This window comes from Larus michahellis, chromosome 3 (genome assembly GCF_964199755.1).
Source record: "Larus michahellis chromosome 3, bLarMic1.1, whole genome shotgun sequence".
Taxonomy (NCBI): Eukaryota; Metazoa; Chordata; class Aves; order Charadriiformes; family Laridae; genus Larus; species Larus michahellis.
In genome coordinates, this window is record NC_133898.1 from 73,438,793 (window position 1) to 73,460,636 (window position 21,844).

General features: G+C 42.1%; 1 protein-coding gene across 22 annotated transcripts in view; it reads right to left on the minus strand.

The window, feature by feature from the left end:
• The window catches only part of NCOA7 (nuclear receptor coactivator 7), a 99,195-nt gene that overhangs the window by 42,529 nt on the left and 34,822 nt on the right, over positions 1-21,844 (minus strand). For 13 of the 22 annotated variants that reach the window (XM_074580828.1, XM_074580818.1, XM_074580809.1 and 10 more), the window contains one exon: positions 5,550-5,803. In XM_074580828.1, coding sequence (XP_074436929.1) covers positions 5,550-5,803 — 254 coding nt within the window. Of the gene's footprint in view, positions 1-5,549; positions 5,804-15,802; positions 16,077-18,545; positions 18,673-21,844 lie in introns of those variants that run through there. The other 9 variants (XM_074580825.1, XM_074580813.1, XM_074580823.1 and 6 more) reach the window with 4 other exon arrangements.

Sequence of the window (21,844 nt, forward strand, 5' to 3'; positions counted from 1 at the left end):
ACAGACTCAGTAGACAAAATTCAGATCCTGTTCCTCTTACTGTTGTATTAAGCAACATAACACTGAGTAGTTCAGTTTGTAAATCACGTGGATTACTCAGAATACAAAGTACTTTGCTACAGGAGTAGGACTGACCAAATCAAGCCCCCAGAGATTAGGGCTGATTAGTTACCTAATTACCAGCAAGAACTTATATGGATTTTCTTATTTTATAAAATGCAGTCCACATTTTTATGACTAGCACCTTAAATTAAGTACTCAACTGCATCCTACTTTTGAATAACTGTCCCAGGTAGTAAAGACAAAACCAGGACTCATCAACAGAATTTTCAACTCAACATATACTGAAAAGTCCATTTCAGATTAAGACTATTTAGCAAATGACTTATTAGAAACTATTATGCAAAGTGTGTTCAGTAAGTGCCCCACCTTTTTATTAAATTTAAATTCTCTATAAATTTTCACAGCATTACAAGCAACTTTCAACTTTGAAACAGAGTAAGTATGCTGGTATTACGGGAGCTGCCCCTGCTGATTCTGTGCCAGTCAGGGCAAATCTCACCGCATTACGGGTGATCAAAATTGCTGTGCTCTCTCTGTTTTATTTACTAACATTTATTCTTGGCCAGCTACGCAGAACACTCAGAGGCTTGATAACTGCACAGGTGCCATGTTGCTCTCCTATCGCCCCCTGCCCGAGCGGTGGCAGGGAGGACAACTCAAAAAGGCATCAGTTTTCTGACACTGGGGAGATACTCTGGCAATTCCTGTTCAACGTACAATATACTGTCTCATTAAATGGGCACATACCATTTTTCCCTTTCAGGACTCTTGTCTCAGTGTTTAGGACTCCTGCTTGTTTTGGACAGAAGTCAGAGCTACAGTAAGAGGAGGTTTTGTTAGAATCACCTCCCACTTGCTTGCTGTGGAAACTGAACACTGTACAGTGAATGAGAAAGGATGGCTTTATGATCACAGAGAATAATGATAAGCTAGTTAACTGGATTTTATTTTACTGATAAAAGTAATTGTGTGATGTAGGACAAGTCATGTAAACCAAACTTTTCTTTATGATGCATTTTTTAACAGAGATGCATTTTTAACATGCTGCTCATGATCTCAAGCAAAAGCAGTGCAATCTGGGAATATTCTGCACATCTGGAAGAAAGACGCATTGTATCATGCTAGAATAAATATATGGACAAAATTCAGAGGGTTGTGCTCAGCTCTAATTCGCACCACTGTTAGACTGCCTGCTTTCATAAGGTCACCTTTTTTCCTGTTTCTGTATCTTCAGCGTCAAAACTTCATCCAGGTTAGCAATTACTGGCAGGAATCCTGGTTTCCTAGTCTCGCAGGAATCCATCTAACAAGTCTGTCCCAGAGATGTGCATCCTGCCCTAGAGCCAATAAACTGGTGCTTCCAGGCTGTTATAGTTACAGTACTGGGTTCCTGCAACTCGCCTCGTGTTTGTGGAAATGTTTTACAGCCCGTGATATGTGGGGGGAAAAAAAGGAAAACAATAAGAAAATAAGAGAAAAAAGAATTTGAAACTTACCAAGTCAACATCTTCCAACAAAACAGGCTTCCTACAGAAAGCGCATCTGAACCTCGCAGCCAAGCTGCAGAAGTAGGTCAACTAGGTTATCCCAAGAAGAAGGGGAGAGCATCCTGGGCACTGAGCGTAGCAGCCAGGGTGCCTACGCAACCACTGCACTGTGCCAGACAGACAAATCCTTAGAAGTCTGAAAGAAGATTACTGCAGCAACAACAGCAGAAAGGGTAAGACGACAAAGTCAAGAAGCTGATTGTCACATAAGCCAAGAGATGAGGCAAAAATAAGAAGAAAGGAGCGTGACTTCCATTGGTCCTCAGGAAAGAAAAACAAGCAATGTTGGAGCCTCTGTTGTTTTCAGACAAGAAAACAAGTGCTGTATCTGCTCTTGTCTTAGAGATTTGGAGATTGAATGGTACAAATATATTCCAGAATTACAGAGCCATTGAAGAACCACACGAGTGCTAAGAGAAAAGGAAAATATGAGCTTACACAGGAGAAACCTTCTGGCAGTGGGATCTGCTCAGCCATTTAGCAGTGCCTCAAGATAAACGATCAATACCTCATACCATTAGGTTATTTGTAACGGTGCCACCGGAGTGCTAGCAGGTGTGCTGTACGGAGCAATCCCGGCTGGGGAGAGGGATGCTGGAGGATCCCTTTCTACAGGGTGCAGGAGCAGCAACCCCTCCTCCTCGGCTCGGTGATGCCACCCACCGGCTACAGGCATCAAGGCAACATAGCACTTGGTGGGTACCCGGCGAGGAGCTCCTCGCTCCATCGCTGCGCTTCCATCTTCTTCAAAGAATAAGAAGTCTTTTAACCACCCTCTTTTCTATAAAGTGTGTCAGGGAGCACCACCACCCCTAGTTCTCCACAGCCTTCAGAAACTGTGTGGCAATCTTTCTACCAGAGAAGAGGGATTTACTGAGTCAACAAAATCCTTCTGACAAGACTTATCAGCCCTTGCATAAATCTATTAAAAGGAATGACATTCAAAGTGAAAGACTAAGGATGTTACTGTCAGCATTTATGAATTCATAAAGGCAAATACATTCACAAGCTTCTAAAGAAGGGACGCGGTATGCGAGGAAAAAATTACAGTGAGATGTGATGTTCCTTCCTCGTTTCTCTTAGAACAATAAATAAAGAAGGATTTATGGTCCTGTGAAGCATGAAAGGGAGATTATTCAGCGGCAGGGGTCTTCATTCTGTGAGACCGACAGACACGACCCTTCCAGGCTCAAAGCAGCTTATGACAGGACCTCCATTAAGCCACAAAATAAAGTTTGTGTGCATCACCATATCAACATGCAGATGAGACAATGTGCAAGACTGTTGCTAGATTTAATGCATTTTTCTTTTGAGTAGGAAAACCAAGCATTTTGTCAAAGTGAAGAAAGTATTTAGAAAAAGAATTAGTAATTCCTTTATCAGATTTTCTTAAAGTTCTAGACATTAAGTCAAAGCTGGGTAATCAGAAAAAAACAACCACCAAAACACCCAAACCATAAGAGAGAGAGAGAGACTATTTCAGTCAGAGCGCCTCAGAAACATCAATAAAGGGACAACTCAGAGCGGGGAAAAAAAATATCACATTGAAGAAAAAAAAAAGAGGTACATACAACTATAATGTTAAATAATGAAAACAGATGTGTACGTATAGATAAACCCCATCAGCCAGTTTCATATGAAAGTGTATCAGCTATTAAAAAATAAAAGTCTTTATAGATTTGGCAGTACCTTCCCACCACTGTGTCTTCCAGCAGGGAACTGCTGAATTCACATCTTCTGGCAGAACTCAGCTCAGCAAGATGGATAGTTTTGTCCTCTACTGCATGTGAAGGCTAACTATTTAAACAAGTCCCATTTGTACAGGCTGCTATGGGTGTAGGGAGAGCTCTTGGAAACTGCTCGGGATCTTCATGAAGGCAGCAGCTTTCAGAAGAGCAGCAGTAACAAACAGCCAGGCAGGTAACCACTGCCAGCTATAGCTGCTGTGGATGAAGGCAGATGTAAGACATGCAGACTAATACTACAACAACTAACAATTCCACTAAAATTACTTAATTTTGAGAGTTGCATGAGGAACGTGGAGCTATTGCACTTGTTTCACAATCAACTATTTTCCATCTCTCTTCAAACTTTCACTTCCACAATTTTCATGCTCCAGCTGGGCAGAAGTCCTTATTTAGGAACAAACAAAAGCAGGCATTTAAATAACAAAGGGAATTCTCTCTCTAGGGATTTTGTCAGCTGGGTCTGTGCTCAGCTCAACAGCAGCATTAAATTCTTGTATTTCTCAACAGGACTTCTGTGTTTCTGCAGAACACAGAGGCTTTGCACACCCATATGACAGCATTTCAAGTCACCCCTGTAACGATGCCAGTCCACATGAAACATGGGAACGCTTACGAAACAAACACCCGTAAAACCTGAGTTTGTATTGACTGTTGGATCACAAGTCGAAGACGACCTGGAGAGCTTTATGTTCTCCTTCACCAGCCCTGCAGCACTTTTCAGTGAGAGAGAGGGGTACCATGATCCCCCTTCTCCCCCATCTTTCCACCGCAAGTCCCAACTGTTGCAGCATTTTTCACAAAACTACTGAAACACTAGAGAAACAAAAATTCAGCTACCTAACCCTACCCCCCCCTTCCAATTCCTTTAGGTACAAACCAACAATAAATTGCTGCTTTTAGCAGATGCACTTTACAAGGAATGCAACAAAAGTTTATATTTTGGTGTGTTGTTGTTTTTGTTTTTGTTTTTTTTTTTAAACTAGCATACTAACAAAACAGGAAGAGTTCACAGGTTCATTCATTAACAATTCTCCAGTTTTCATTCTACGGATTTTATTTCAAGAACAGTGTGGTGAGAACGTCAAACAAAGACCTGCAAGTTTTCATTTAGTTCCCAGATTATTGATCTCATCAGATTTAAGCCTCCCAAAAATTACAGACCGGTCAATAAATCACTGTAAACTCTTGAGCTTGTCAGGAAATGTTACTCCAAGGTTTATCTTCTTTTATGAGGCAACACACGCCTTACCAAAAAAAGAAGCTCCAGGTGTGGACTAGTCTGTATGCCCCAGTCAACATCTAACATTTTTACTGCCGATTCATTTCCTTATCCTAATGAGAACTCCTTCTTAGGAGCCAGCCATTCATGACACTGTGTGAGCAGCAAAGAAGTCTGCTTCTAGGATATCTACAATCTTTTGCTGCCTGCCTTCTCTTTAAAAGAGGATTCCTTCTAAGATAGAACAAGAGTTCTCTCAATCTAAAAGATCATTCCTACAAAATACCAAGAGAAAAACTGGAGAAGTACTTCATAAATCATATCTAAAATTACTTACGAGTATCTAACAAATTACAATACACAACTGCAAACAGATGTGTATATGACTCATCTCATACTTATGCACAAACTGATTTTTTTCTGAATTACTTGCAAAAATACATCTAAAAAAGATATTTATGATTAACTGAGGTACTGATATAGTTGGGGGGAACAAGCGTTCCAGCACACATGCCCTTTGTTTAAAAATACATAGTTAATTTACTTACTTGTTCATACTTCAACAGACAAAATGAACATGAATTAAGACCAAAGTCTTATATACAACAATTTATGAAACAACCCCACCAAAAAAAACCTGAACCCCAATGCCATAAAACACTGAAGACAAATCTTAAAAACATATTAAAATAAAATGCAATAAACTTAACTGTTGCCTATAACGACACTGAGTTTTAGAACTGAGAAACAAGAAATGTGTATTTTTTTTTTTTATTTTTTTTTTTAAAGAATTGCAAGGTTAAAGTTAGAAGCAGATGATACGCAGAACTACATAATTTTGTTTGATGTTAGGGGAAGGATATCCAAAGCCAATTATCCTCTTAAGAAAGGCCTACAGAATATGAGAAAAGTACATTAACAAGCTATCAAAACAAACATATTTCAAAATACTATAGCATCAACATAACTCACCAGTACTATAGTATCTTTTAAGTTCTGTGCGTCTGATGTCTTTCAGTTGATTGTATTTTTTCTTTTTCTTTTCTTTGTCTGGAGCAGTTTCCTTTTCCCCAGCAAATTTACAGCCGTCTTCAGAGGAACTGATTTGCTCCAAAATAACTTTACTTTCATCATCTTTCTCAGAAGGTGTTTTGGAAACAGGAGATCCAGGGGAATTGGCAGAGACAGTCTCGGTGCTTTGTTTGGCTTGCCTTTTCTTTTTCAAACTACGCATAAAGAAAAAACCCACAACATTAAGATGCAGCCAACCTCCACAGACAAGTTAACTCACTTGCTAACTTTATTTTTTTAAAAATGAATTTAATATAAGAATTTCCTACAACTCAGTAAAAACCACACACTTTGCATCATTAACTTAGTAACTAAGATTATCTTACAGCATACTCTTCAATCATCATATCACCACCTCAAGGATATCTTCTCCAGAGTAACAAAAAAGGTAATAAAATTTTTACTGTTGTTTACTGAGGAGGAGAAACAGGGAAAAAGAAACAAAAAAACATCAAAAAGCTGTGTTTTTTTTAAACCATCATACATCTAAATGTAGAAACAAGATACTGAACCATGTTTTCAAGATGAAGCTTAGGATAAAATAAAGCCCCAGATCATACTGTATTATAATGCAACACCTAACATAACAGTTTCACAGTCAACTGCTCCTGCTTTATAAAGCTACTTGTTTTGACATAAACTTGTTATTTCTTTCCATTTTGTCCAAGGTTATCTCCCAGGGGCCACACATGCCACTCCAGGTCTGTTCTCGCACAACCCACACCACCTGGCACTCCAAGTGTCACCCAGCAGCTCCTTCCCCAGTGTGACCGATGTGGCCGCGAACTGCTTGTGCGGGAATGTTTCCCAGCTGCTGTAGCTCTTCTGAGAGAAATCTTAACGAGCTGCCTATAAATATTCCAACTTATCACTATAGCAACAAGAGTATTTTCTTTTTAGAAGACTCCTTAAAGCACAGCTCAAGTGAGAAAGATGCTTCAGGAATCCTAACACAGAATTTTCTGCTAAATCACCACCGTTAGCACCGACTGTGCTTAGTGAGAGCAAAGGCTGACTTTACAGGCTGAGGGTCAGCGTCACTAAAATAGTCCTCAGTTAAGAATCACTGACAAACACCACACAAAACGAAAAACTAATCTATCTAATGATCCTTCTCTCTAGTACACTAAGTTCTTAGTTAAAAGGTACCTAAGGGAGGAAGTAGTATATTAGTCTTGTTGATGCTAAAAACTTTGTTACGTGCATAGAAAGAATTATGCATAGAAAACACAGACAATCAATGAGTCACTACAAATGGGAAAAGGTTACGTGATCTCACAGCAGTAATTTACTTAAGGGAAAACTTAATACATTAAGTTATTAATGTAATCCAGGAATTTCAGAGATTCTTCCTTCCACATTTTATATCTATATGCTATCAATATATTTTATCAGGCTATAATACAAAAATAAATACACAGAGCATTTGAGAATTACAGTAAGACATTTCACCCTACGCATCCCGCCCACCCCCCCCAAATAAAACATTAAAACCCGTTCCCAAATCCAGAATATCCAGCTTGAGACCTCTGAGAAGGGTCAGTTTCTGAGACCACGTGTGACCAACACTTTCCAGTGCAACATTTCAAAAGATTGTTTTGCAAAAGCTGTGTCTACCACACACGTATGTATACATATTTCTTAAATGCTTCCCAAAATATGACAGTGGGAGATTCACATTCTGCAGCCAACTCAGTGAGGATGCCGTGGTTACCCATTCACTCAAACCAACTGATTTGTAAGACAGCTAGTAGTAGTTCATGCTCTACACAGCAAAAGAGATTTGTGTGTGAAACTTTACAGATCAGGTCCTGACTACATATGAAAACAACCCATGGGGATTTACAAAAGTGACTACATCTATATAACAAATCAAGTGTTTTGTTTAGACTAATGAGAATTTGCATATGCAAAGGAAGCTTATTTTTTACTAATAAACCACAGTCCTGATCGAAGGCTGCTGTAGCAACCGCAAAATATTACAGTCACATTACATACACAATGTCTATATTTAGCCCTGGTGGAAGTCTTTGCAAAGCAGCCCTCTACACTGAAATGGCATACCCTTAACTATGGTTGTACTTGATTCCAAACTTGTACATGAGATGCATTCCTGAATTTTTACTCTAGTGACTCAATGGTCTTCCTGTACGTGTGTGTATCACAGGGTACCCAAACCATCTCCTTCAGTAGACAAGAATAGGGAAGTATCCACTGGCAGCCCCGTTTCTCCTCATGGTGCATCAGAGACTTCTGTCCTTGGATTCCTAGTCCATTTTTTTTGATCACAAACTCTGTTAAGTAAGCTTTCTGTAGTATAAATGCAGTATCTCAACACAACAAAAAAAAGCTGCTAATAGAAACATAGAACCTCTTTTTGGAGCGGAAAAAAAAAAGATTAAAGAGGAAAACCTCTCTAGAGGTCAACAGTCCTCGTCACAATGCTCACAGCTTCTGTCAGTATTTTCCTTAAAACATGCTCATTTCAACCAAAGTCTCAAAGTTGCCCTAGGCAACTTTAAAAATAAAGAGCTAAAACAGAACCGATCCTTTAGTGATAGAAAAGAGGAAAGCAGAAACAACCATCTGAACTGACTGACCCCAACATAACTGACTGATGCCTCTCCCCATAGCATTTAATCTTTCCTGATTCCCATATACTACAGCCCACCGAGAACCTACAGCATCCCCAGCACACTGTGCTGCTGCTAATCAACAGTACCACAGGCACTTTTTGGTAAGAGTTATAAAGAATCTGGGCACTTCATAATTTCTATGCCGTCCTTGTAGCATGCATCAGATTTCCAGACAGCGCCAAACCTACTCCTCCTGCCCGCTGCTCCGTTTCAAGGCAATGACCATCCAATTCTCAGAGCAGCAACCTTGGCGCTAGAAGAAAATATCAGATGAGGACCGAGTACATGACATTCATAACAGGACTCAGAGTCACTGCAACTCTGCCTGGGATCTCTGCTTGGAAAATGCTACTTTTAGAAATTTCTAAAGTCTGGCCAAAACTATCCCAAACCCACCACTTTACTCACTCTTGAAAAACCTCAACTATAATATCCCAAGGAACCAAAACAAACCTTAAACAGCATTTAAAACCATAACAGCAACCACAAATCTACTATGCTTTTTAACATTATGTGCGCCCTCTTAGTAAAGCAAATACAGAGTCCTGTATACACGAGGCAATTCATTATCAACACACACTGGTTTTGTGCAGCAGAGATTGGGCTGTGAAGGGCACAGCTGGAGGGTTTACTGCATCTCAAACAAAATTCCAGACCCTTGAGAGACCCCCTTCAGCCTCCACTTGCCCTCCTTTCACACTGACCTGCACATCCAAGCAAGGCAGACTGGGCACACACACAAGCTGCCAGCCCTTCTCCTGCTCAGATTTCAAACCCATCACCTCCTGAAGAAGTTGGAGGCTGAAGGTTTTATCGGCTCTTCTCCCAGCTCTCAGGTATTTGCTACTTTTCATGCCAAGATTTGCCACGGAAGATGGACTTAAGAACACCATTTGTCAGATTATTTCCTTTTTCAACTACTTCGGAAGATTTTGAGTTGTTTTGTTCAGTTTTAAAGAGGATTTGTCTGAATAAAACCAACATTCAGTCTTGTCCTAATGGTTATGAGAGCAAAAGGGACAAATAAATAAATAAATGAATGAAACCCCTCAGTGTCAAAAGGGCCAAATAAATAAATGAATGAATGAAACCCCTGAGGAAAGCATGCCACGGTTTGAAGGAGACCACATTAGTGAGGACTCCCACTCTGACATTCCATCAGAGAAAGGTGATAGACGTTTAGAAATTACTGCTAGAGAACAATGGGAAAACCCTTTCCTAGAAGGGGAAAAGGGTACTAGGCTAAGAGTTAACAAAGCTCATGGACAGAGCTTTAAGCCGAAAGTTAAGGGGGAAGGGAATAAAACCAGGCCCGCTGGTAATGAACCTGAGTGTCAAGGGCCAAAGATGGGGGTGAAATCAGTAGCCCAGGTCATGTGCATCTACGCTAATGCACGTAGCATGGGCAACAAACAGGATGAGCTAGAAGCCATTGTGCGGCAGGACAACTACGACATAGTCGCCATCACGGAAACGTGGTGGGATGATGGTCATGACTGGAATGCTGCAATGAGTGGCTATAAGCTCTTCAGAAGGAATAGGCAAGGAAGGAGGCGGGGGGGTGTGTGGCTCTGTACATTAGGGAGTTGTTTGACTCTATAGAGATAGACTCCAGTGATGAAGAAGTCGAGTGTTTATGGGTAAGGGTGAAAGGGAAGGCTAACAGAGGTGATTTTGTGCTGGGAGTCTGCTATAGACCACCCAACCAGGATGAACAGGTTGATGAGGTATTCTATAAGCGGCTGGCTGCAGTCTCGCAAACGCCAGCCCTTGTTCTAGTTGGGGACTTCAACTTACCAGACATCTGCTGGAAATATAACCAGCAGAGAGCAGGCAGGCTAGGAGGTTCCTCGAGTGTATGGAGGATAACTTACTGACACAAATGGTAGGTGAGCCTACCAGGGGAGGTGCCTTGCTAGACCTACTGTTCACAAACAAAGAAGGGCTAGTGGGGGACGTGGAGGTCGGAGGACATCTTGGGCTTAGTGACCATGAAATGGTTAAGTTTTCCATTCATAGTGAGGTAAGGAAGGGGGTTAACAAAACCTCCATCTTGGACTTCCGGTGGACAGACTTTAGCCTGTTCAGAACCCTGGTTGGGAGAGTCCCATGGGAGGTAGTCCTGAGAGACAAAGGAGCCCAGGAAGGCTGGACGCTCTTCAAGAGGGAAATCCTAAAGGCCCAGGATCAGGCTGTCCCCATGAGGCACACAATTAAAGGGCGGGATGAACAAAGAGTTCTTGATGGGACTTAAGGAAAAAAGGAAGGTTTACCACCTTTGGAAGAGGGGACAGGCAACTCAGGAGGAGTACAGAGATCGTGTTAGGTCATACAGAGAGAAAAATCAGGAAGGCAAAAGCCCAGCTGGAACTCAACCTGGCAATTAATATAAGGGACAACAAAAAAAGTTTCTATAAATACATCAACAAAAAGAGAGTTACAGAGAATGTCCATCCCTTACTGGATGCGGGGGGAAACCTTGCAACCAAGGACGAGGAGAAGGCTGAGATACTTAATGCCTTCTTTGCCTCTGTCTTTAACAGTCAGACCAGCTACCCCCAGGGTGTTCAGCTTCTTGGGCTGGAAGATAAGAATGGAGAACAGAACAACCCCCCTGTAATCCAGGAGGAAGTAGTTAATGATTTACTTATGCACCTGGACACGCATAAATCTATGGGGCCGGATGGGATTCACCCAAAGGTTCTCAGGGAGCTGGCAGGAGAGCTCACCAAGCCTCTCTCCATTATCTATCAACAATCCTGGTCAACAGGAGAGGTGCCGGATGACTGGAGGGTGGCCAATGTGACGCCCGTCTACAAGAAGGGCCGGAAGGAGGATCCCGGAAACGACAGGCCTGTCAGCCTGACCTCGGTACCGGGAAAGATCATGGAGAGGATCATCCTGAGTGAGCTCTCAAGGCAAGGGAAGGGCAGCCAAGGGATCAGGGCCAGCCAGCATGGGTTTATGAAACGGAGGTCCTGCCTGACCAACTTGATCTCTTTCTATGACCATGTGACCCGCTTTCTCGATGAGAGGAAGGCTGTGGATGTTGTCTACCTGGACTTTGGTAAGGCCTTCAACACCGTCCCCCACAGCATTCTCCTGGAGAAACTGGAGAATCATGGCATAGACAAGTGTACCCTCCGCTGGATAAAAAACTGGCTGGATGGCCATGCCCAGAGAGTTGTGATTAATGGAGCAAAATCTGGTTGGCGGCCGGTCACCAGTGGTGTCCCTCAGGGCTCAGTTTTGGGGCCAGTCTTGTTCAATATCTTTACTGATGATCTAGACAAGGGGATTGAATGCACCCTCAGTAAGTTTGCGGATGACACCAAACTAGGTGGGAGTGTTGATCTGCTTGAGGGTCGGAAGGCGTTACAGAGGGATCTAGACAGGTTGGATCAACGGGCCAAGGCCAATGGGATGAGGTTTAATAAGGCCAAGTGCTGGGTCCTGCATTTTGGTCACAACAACCCTGGGCAACGCTACAGGCTTGGGGAAGAGTGGCTGGAAAGCTGCCCAGCAGAAAAGGACCTGGGAGTGTTAGTGGACAGCCGGCTTAACGTGAGCCAGCAGTGTGCCCAGGTGGCCAAGAAGGCCGATAGCATTCTGGCTTGTATCAGGAACAGCGTGGCCAGCAGGAGTAGGGAAGTGATCGTGCCTCTGTACTCGGCACTGGTGAGGCCTCACCTCGAGTGCTGTGTTCAGTTTTGGGCCCCTCACTACAGGAAAGACATTGAAGTGCTGGAGCGTGTCCAGAGGAGAGCCACCAAGCTGGTGAGGGGTCTGGAGAACAAGTCCTATGAGGAGAGGCTGAGGGAACTGGGCATGTTTAGTTTGGAGAAGAGGAGGCTGAGGGGAGACCTCATTGCCCTCTACAACTACCTGAAAGGAAACTGTAGAGAGGCAGGGGTTGGCCTCTTCTCCCAAGGGAATAACGACAGGACCAGAGGAAATGGTATGAAGCTGCGGCAGGGGAGATTTAGATTAGATATTAGGAAGAATTACTTTACTGAAAGAGTGGTCAGGCACTGGAACAACCTGCCCAGGGAGGTGGTGGAGTCACCATCCCTGGAGGTATTTAAGAAACGTGTAGACATGGCTCTTCAGGGCATGCTCTAGTGCCCAAGATTATTGGTTTGTGGTGGGGTTGTGGGTGTGGAGTTTAGTTGGTGGGTGCTTTTTTTTTTGTGTGGGGTTTTTTTTTTTTTTTTAATGTGGTTGGACTCGATGATCTCAAAGGTCCCTTCCAACCACTAAGATTCTGTGATTCTGTGTCAGGTTTTGCAACTATATCAGCCTTTCAGACAAAACACTATGCATCTTTTCCAGTGAATGGATAAGGTGCTACTGCAGAACACACTTGTTTTTCAGTACCAGAGTCAATGGATATGTTGCTCTTCACTAGGAAAGTTGCTGGGGGAAGGAAGTGGGAGAGAGAAAACGGGAGGGCAGGAGAAACAAACAGCTTATCTGCAGAAACACTCCAGTTTCTGAGGAAAGTGTCATACACATCTGTAATTTCATTTAGATGCCAGATAACGTTTTTTAAGCTAATTGGTTCTGACAGGCAAAACATTTCTTCTGAATTTATACAGAGGCATCCTTTTACAGCTCCTCAAAATGTTTTCTGAGCAACAACTGATAAGCCATTTTCCAAGTGTGTCCAAAAACAGAGTTTTCTAGTAAAAGCTTTCAGTCTGTTACTGTGCACAACAGATGGCATGGGGGTTGTTCCACTAAGTTCCATGAGGATCAGAGGAACTGGCTCTTAATGGGCACTGTGACCTGGATGCAGAGATCTGAAGGGCATCTACCCTACAGAGAACAGGGAACAGAAACTTTCTACAACACAATGACCATTCTCTTACCACTTAATAAAGACTAACGATCTGAAATAGACATAATTTCAGAGCAGGCAGGTAAAAATACACGGTCAGCAGTGATTACTTCATTTAATTTGCAACTGATTGCTTAATAGCTTAGGCACTGACCAAGGAAAAGAGCTAGGAAAGATTTCAAGAAATGGCCTACTTCATCTTACAGACCCAAGTGTATCTGACTGCCTACAAAAGCGAAATAAATCTGCATTTTCAGAATAAAAGTCTGAATTTCCCATCACACTAACAAGGTAGGTGTCTAGTGTAAGAAGAAAACTGGTCAGAGAAAAGAAGAGTGATGTTATCTGCACAACTTTCACTAGAAGACTACAAGCAACCAGTAAAGCTGTGCAACTCTTACACTGAGAAAATAAAGAAATGAAAATCTGACAATAACTTTTTTCTAGAAATTCCATTTGGTTTTTGGTTAACACTTATTCAACAGAAATGCCTAACAAACAATTGAATAGGACCTCATTTGGTACAGAATAATTAATCACAGAGTGCTTGGTCTGTATCATAGGATGTTCTAAACAGTTCATAGGATAATAAGGGATGATTTTTATGACATATTAGATTAATAAAAATCATACAGCTTTAGAATCATACTTGCTTTAGAAACAAAAGCATCTAACAAAGTGTCCCTCCAAAAATATAAAAAAAAAAGAAGGGGGAAGGGAGAAGAAGTCTTCATTTTATCTTGAAGCTGACACAGTTTTCCTTTGGGGAAATTTTTCACAATGTGCATCCTCTAAAATGTGCCTTGATATCTGGCATACAGTCAGCTTAACATCCTGCACAGTAGAAACAGATCATGTTTTACAAATGATGTTTTTTTAAATCCATTTATGCATATATGCAATAAGATTAACACTTCAAACACCTTAATCTGTTTTGTTCCCATCCCTGTTAATTTACTTTGTATACAAAATGACACACACACCAATTATTTCATTCAGAATTAACCATTTTCATCTTAATTTAAGTCTCTACACTCACTACAATATGTACTAATTTCTTTGTACGCTACATGCCTTTCTCCACCCATACATCCAGAACAGCTAAATAAATCAAATTCATGACATTAAAAAAACCCAAAACTATTTACAGAAGCCTTAGAGTAAAAATCCCCGCCAGGCACCCACTGGTCTGATCCTAGCCAGCTATTCTATTCCGGCCCACACAGATCATCCATCTCCCCTTTGCCCAGCTCCGTGCCAGCACTACTCGGCCAACTCCTGGCACGGCTGCGCTCTCACCCCACTTGATGAAACCTGGCAAATAAGTAATCTCAGACAAAATAAATCATTACTGTTTGCAAAGCCAAAGGAAGTGAGAGTGCTTGCCAGACTGTAGGACTTCACTCCTGACTTCCTTAGTGTGGCTACTTTCACTTCGCAACAGAAATGAATACAAAACCGTTCATCCTCAGGGAGAAAACTTCCTAAAACTAAATGGCATCCACCCCACAAGAAAGCACGCTCCACGAAACACAAGCCGTCTCAGGCTGGTATGAACCCTGTTTTGGAAATGCGCAAGCCACAAGGCTGTATGTTTACTATTAAATCAAACTATTAAGGCAAAAATAAGGGATGGAACAGATTATTTTTTTTTTTTATGACAGATTTAAAAAAATAACTGCAGGGGAAAAAAAAAACTCTGAAATAGTTATCAAGGACAACAACGTGGTTGCAGACACTGAAAAGTGTCCATACTCTGGTCATTTCAAATGACAAACAGCAACTACAGAAAGCTCTGGTATTAGTAGCACAGGTCAAGACTGGAAATTTCTACTCTTATTGGAACTCCTGTTACTAATTTACAACAAATACCAGCACCAGGTTTCACACATGGTCAGTCTTCAGCAACGCTCAAGAATTGGCATGATTCAAAGAGTAAAGTGCTGTACTGATAATCAGGGGATGTCTGTTTACTTCTTGATACTACCATTAGCTTACAAAAACAAGTCACTACCTCTGTTTCATCATCTGTGATGTGGAGGGAAGGATTTGTAGTGAAGCGGTTCTGGAATTTTAAAGACATTGTAATCTTTGATAGAAAAAAAGTTTTTGATTAAATGGAAGTATGTTATTGTTTCCCCCAGTCTTCTGATTGATATCAGGGAATTTTAAATATCCCACTTAAGCTCTCTTATGTTTATTTTAGGGAAAAAAAAATAAAAATCACCATTTCCCAGGGTAAAACTTGAGAGCTTTCAGCTGTCATAGTTTTTATTTTCTTAAATTTAAGAATAGTGTTCCCACACAGCTTAATAAACCTCCTATTTTCAAAGGCAAAAAGTATCCTCATCTTTTCTGTTTACTTAGCAAAAGAGATTATGATGTATTCAACACTCCATTACCATGACAACAATTTAATAAAATCTTTCCCATAGGGAAAGGATTTTAGAAAGCTCTTTTGTTTGATTTAAGAGATCTATTTAATTCCTTCTTTTATAACCTCAGTTACTACAGGTAACTGCAGTAACTCAAACAACAGCTTTAGGCAGAAGGCAAAATGAAGAAATCCCTCCCTTCAGATGACTCTTTTAACTTTGCCTGAAGCTCATTTAACAGGCTTGGTCAGTTAAACCCGCACCACAGATCTATCTTGTCATAAATACCAGCTGGACTCTTACCACACTCCCATCCTGCTCCTCCTCTTCTCCTCTGCTAACAATGCCAGACACTTTCTCCTACTGTGGTGTTCATTAATCATCCCAAACTGCTCCTACACATGCAACAAATTTTTCCCAAAGTGGCTCAGCAAGACACTCTCGCTGCATCGAAGCCCTGGACAGGGAGGAACAGCCTTGCCGTGTCATCTCCAGCTGGTGCTGGGCTCCAGCTGCTCTCCCACGCTCAGTGTCAGGTCCCCGAGCCACCACTCCCCTTGACATCAGCTGGCTGAAACTGTAAGAAAAAGGGAACTGCAGTTACATGGCAAAGAAGGAAGCTGCAGGGAAGTTGCACGGATTCTGCACAGGAGAGTCACACCATATTAAAACTATTAAGATTATTTGACGAGGACAATAAGCACATGGTAACCAGGCTGTCTGGAACACATCTCAGGTTTTCCCCAAAACTTTGATAAAACTCCTCCCTCCCTGCCTCAATTGAACACTCTTGAAAAACTCAACTTCCATGAAACAAAGAGGAAGGCCCTTTTAAATTAGTAATTGATTAGCATAGGGAAACAAAATGCAAGAATTGATAAAGACCCAAAAGAAGAATGAAGACAGGGTACATGGAGAGCTGTGGTGGACGTGTGCTCCTCTATACAGTCATCGCTGGACACCCACTTTCTCAGATCAGGTAATCATAGAATCACAGAATGATTTGGGTTGGAGGGGAACTTAAAGATCATCTAGTTCCAACGCCCCTGCCATGGGAGGGACACCTCCCACTAGACCAGGCTGCTCGAAGCCCCATCCAGCCTGGCCTTGAACGCCTCCAGGAATGGGGCATCCACAACCTCCCTGGGCAACCTGTTCCAGTGTCTCACCACCCTCATAGTAAAGAATTTCTTCCTAATATCTAATCTAAATCTACCTTCTTTCAGTTTAAAACCACTACCCCTCGTCCTGTCGCTACACTCCCTGACAAAAAGTCCCTCCCCATCTTTCCTGTAGGCCCCCTTCAGCTACTGGAAGGCTGCTACCAAACTTCCCTGATATTACAAGAGCCAGTTTTAGTATTGATCAAACCAACTGAAAGCAGTTGGAAGGAAGTTTAGTGCTCAGTGACTCAAACAACAATAAATATTTACAACAAAGCAACAAAACAGTAGACAAAAATCCACGGTCATTTAAAGCAAAATCCATGGGAAATGTGCCATACCTGGTGCAGCAATGACACAGCTGGAACCCACCTCCAGGAAAAGATCTCAGGGAATGGTATTTTAGTATTTCTTACATGAGAAGTACCAAGGGCACCACATGAAATTCTTTCAAGAAATACTTTTAGAGAAGGTGAAAAGCAGCTAAAAGCAAATAGCTTAGGCATGCTGTGTTTGCCAAATATGTAAACAGGTACAAAAAGCAACTATGAAAATTCAACATGGCAGGGCATATGAGGACCTATGGAGGACACAGTCACAGGGATATGACCTTTTTTGATTTTTGCTCAGCAGGTACCTACACTGCAAACTGCTAGAAACCTGTACCTCTGTGGCCACACTCGTGAAGGATCCCTGCATGCACTCATTCCCCCCCCCCCCAATTCTTAAGCATCCTTGACTGGCTCCTATCAGAGATAAAGCATGGTGAGCACAGCAGTGTTGTGGTTTAACCCCAGCCGGCAACTTGAACCACGCAGCTGCTCACTCACTCCCCCAGTTTGGATGGGGGAGAGAACCAAACAGTAGAAGTGAGAAAAAAAATCATGGAATAGTTTAACAGGTAGGGTAAAAGGCATGCACAGAAGCAAAGCAAAACAAGGAATTATTCACTGCATCCCATCAGCAGGCAGGTGTTCAGCCATCTCCAGGAAAGCAGGGCTCCGTCACATGTAATGGTTGCTTGGGAAAACAAACAGCATCACTCCAAACGTCCACCCCTTCCTTCTTCTTCCCCCATCTTTCGGGGGGACACTGAACATGATGTCATATGGCATGGAACATCCCTTTGGTCAGCAGGTGTCAGCTGTCCCGCCTCCCAACTTCTTGTCCCCGCCCAGCCTACTCACTGGCTGGGAAATATGAGGAGCAGAAAAGGCCTTGACTGCCTAGCAACAACTGGAAACACCAGTACGCCATCAAAAGTATTTCTCATCACAAATCCAAAACATAGCACTATACCAGCTGCTAGTAAAAAAGTTAACTCTATCCTAACTGAAACCACGACAAGCACTAATGGGGCAAAAAGCACAGCAAACCCCTAGGATTCAGGAGCACGGTACTATTCAAGGAAAAGGAGACTCGGCTCAAAGCTTGTAGCTCAGAGAAGCATTTTAAGCCACTTTTGTCAGCAAAAGAACGTGCCCCTCTCTCTCCTTACCATTGATCCTGTCCCCAGGAGTTGGCCCCATTACCGCAGACAAGTGCTTGCTGCAACTTCATAGGGAGCAGATCTGGGAAATTATCTATGCTAAAGATAATCCAGCAAAACTGCCAATATAGAGATTAACTTTTCAAAATCGGATCACCCCCTCATTTAATCCCACTTGGCTGTGCTACCACTTGTATCAACACAAAAGAGAAGGCCAAAAGACGAGACAAGACTGCTCCTCCAAGCAGCAGTGACAGTTCAAAGGCACTTTACCCAGACTGAAGGGCTTGTCAAGCTACAGCCTTCCTTGTTCTCTGTAATGTTAGGCTGAGATCAGCAAAAAGAGAAAGCCAGAAAGCCAAACCAGACACAGGTCACGCCATGCGCAACAGACCTCTGGACAGGATCACTGAAGCAATTGTGGCAGCTTCTTCCCATTTATCCAGAAAAGGTGCTCTGACGATGGGAAATTTTCATGAAGGTTTGTGCTGCGAGGGCTGGGAGACAGGCAGCTTCCCCTGCTGCAAAAAGTAAGGAAACAGTGACTCTGCTTCTCCAACAGCAGCAGGGAAGAGTGGAAATCGCTGTTTTCTTCATAAAGAGGATCTTAATGTTGAATAAGTTGACTCAACTTGGTAAGTGAAGTCACCTGTCTGACTTTGCTGACAGGCAAAGTCAGGGGGATCCAAAAGTAATCACGCTCAAGAAGTCAGTGATCAAAATGAGTTAAAATTCAATTATTTCGTTATTTAAATGACCACTAAACGGGATACCTTAGAGAGGGAAGAGACTGAGATGTAAAGCACCTGCCTCTACATTAGCTTTTGCTTTTATTTCAAAAATTACTTTGAAAATTAATGTTTAAATGTCAGGGCTCTCTGCATCATTGCACCATTCTGTATGGTACGAAACCAGAGATTTAATACAGCTGTAAACAAAAATTGTTTAAAACAAAAAACAGAAAAAACCATACAACTTCTTCTTTTCTTAATAGAGAAGACCAGGATTTTAAAAAAAAAAAAAAGCACTAAAAAGGAAGCCAATCTGTTTTTTTTAAATGCTAAATGCTACTTTCATAATGACGACAGAATCATCCAAACGTCACCATATGTTTCTCAGGGATTCTGTTAATCACAGCTGGAGCTCATAGCATAAGAGATGCTGTGCACATACTTACAAACAGGTTGCAAATGCATCTGTTCAGGAACAAATTTACTGCAAGCAGCATGGTGACAAAAGTAGAAAAAGGTTCTATTTAAAGTATTTCAGAGTAATTTTTAAAAACAAATCTCAACCAACCCACCACATGTCTCAGTTCTATGTTTGCGTTCATTGTCCCCAAACAACTTGTAACCTATTTGGCATGTTTGACAGTTTAATGGGCTTCCTGAATAGAGTTCCCATTAACTGACCCTCACTCAGCACAGAAGAGGAAATGCCCAAGCGTACGAAGATCCTGTTACATAGATTAGAGTTCTAAAAAACACCCAGCAATGCTGATAATGGGTAGGAAAGACAGGAATCTGTAGCTTCAGCATTTGGAATAATGACCAATATTGTCTCATACAATGGGTATTTCATAAGTAAGAATGATAAACCCCCTCCACCAGAGGAGGTGTTTGCATCAGTGCTTCTATACAAAATAGTATGGCACTACTTTTCTAATACTATGGTCAAAAGATCATTAACCGTAAGTATAAAGATGACAAGACAGCATAGGGCTTGTCTAGACGAGACAGTCACATGCCAGGCATGCACCAATGCAAGTTCTCATATGCATATACCTTATGCTAAAATGAATATTTGACATGGTCTGGTATTTTTCGGTAGCCATACCATTGTACTACATTATACTAGTGTACTAGGTCCTCCGTTATGTTCCCACTTGTAAGAGAGAAAGTGTGTGTTAATTACCAAGTCTTAAAATTTCTCGGTGTTTTTTATTCAAATATTATATTATTTATGGTTTTATTTTTGACTGAAAAATAGTTTGGATTTTTTCATTTACTCTTCAGCTGAAACTTTTAACATGCAATCAAAATGTTTACAGTTGGAAGGGGAAGAACAATTACTGCACAGGAAAAACATAGGCAAAAAGTAAATCTTGCCCTCTATCAACACAATTGAAGAAGGGGCAACAGGAAGACACAAGAGGTTCTGCTCCATCTCCATGTTCTCTGGACTCTGCAAATCCTGAAGGTCTCACTGCGCTTCAGGCAGATACTGAACTAGAGTAACAAGCTGAGGAAACCAGAAATTTACAGTGCTCTTAAATTTGATCTTTATAGGGCAGCCCCTCTACTTAACACAAAGTGGCCTTGCTCCTGGCAGCAATCACACGCACCCAGACTGCAGCACGTTCGGGAGGTTAAGTGCCACCTCCTCCCTGCAGAAGCAGAGCAGGAGGGTGGCAAGGAGAAGCAGGCCAGCTACCTTCAGTCCCCTGCTGTTTTCAAGGACAAGGGCCTCCTAGCAAACCTGGCTGGCCAGAGCCAGATAAGGCAGGTGTTCTGCAACACCCTGTCCTGCCGCCTGCCACTGTCCCCCCTTGCCCATTCCTTTCTGGTCTGTGAAGGAAAGCTTCTTGCCAAGTTCTACCCTTTCTAAAGCAGGTGGCTGGGGAGCTGCTGCCCTCCCCTCCTCTCTGCTGCCCTGGCATTTCACCCTGCAGCAGCAGTGCCCTGGACCTGCTCCCACCACCCTCCCTACAGCTACGTTCCTACAAGCAACTTTCACCATTCTGTTAAGCCCAAACAGTATAATTCATCATGTTCACGAGACCAGAGTCATATGCTGTGGGATTGCACAAAAAAAAAAAAAAAACAACCCAAAAACAAACTAAGGGGTTTTTTTTTGACAGCATTGGTAACACAAAACACTTCTATAATAACAAAAAACCCTTCTCAGGCAAGCAGAACTGCTACATGCAGCACCTGCTGTTGTCCAGGTGGAAAGAAGAACATCATCTTTTTAACACAGATTCTGAACATACAGCTAAATTTTCTGCTTAAGGAGATTTGATTTTTAAAGACTGATTGAAGCATGCGATTAACACCTTGAAGACATGTATTTATAGAAGCATTACTGAAAGCAAAAATCCAGCAGCCGACGGAAACGCACTGTTATGTCAAAACCATAAAATATAATTTGAACTAAGTCTACCTGCGATTGGCTAGATGTTAAGTTTACACCTACTGAAATAAAAACAGCCACTCCAGAAAAACAGTGGTAGAAACCTGGAGTTATTATCAATATATTAAGTGCTATACATGACAAGTTCTCTGTGCCAGAGACTGCTGCCTGACAGGAAAATACTCAGTGCATTAAGAAACCCAGAGAACTGATTTATGGCTCATTTACACTACAAAGGTTTTCCAGCATAAGGACCATTCTCCCCCTCCTCCCCAAATTCCTAACTAGTTCTGCCGCTCTCCTTGGGATTTCTTCTCACACAAATCAACAGGACGAATCCCACAGACTTCAGTGGAATAGCAGGAGAGCCTTGGAGCATAGCTAACATACATGCTTAAATTTCAGATGATCCTAGGAAATGCTCCCTACCCAGCCTACAGAGTAGGACAAAAAAAAAAAAACACCCCACCACAAACCGACACTTACAACCCACCTCCCCATAATCAGGTTGGCAGGAATAGGACGGGGTGGGGAGAAATCCCTTCCAAACCCAGGCTGGAA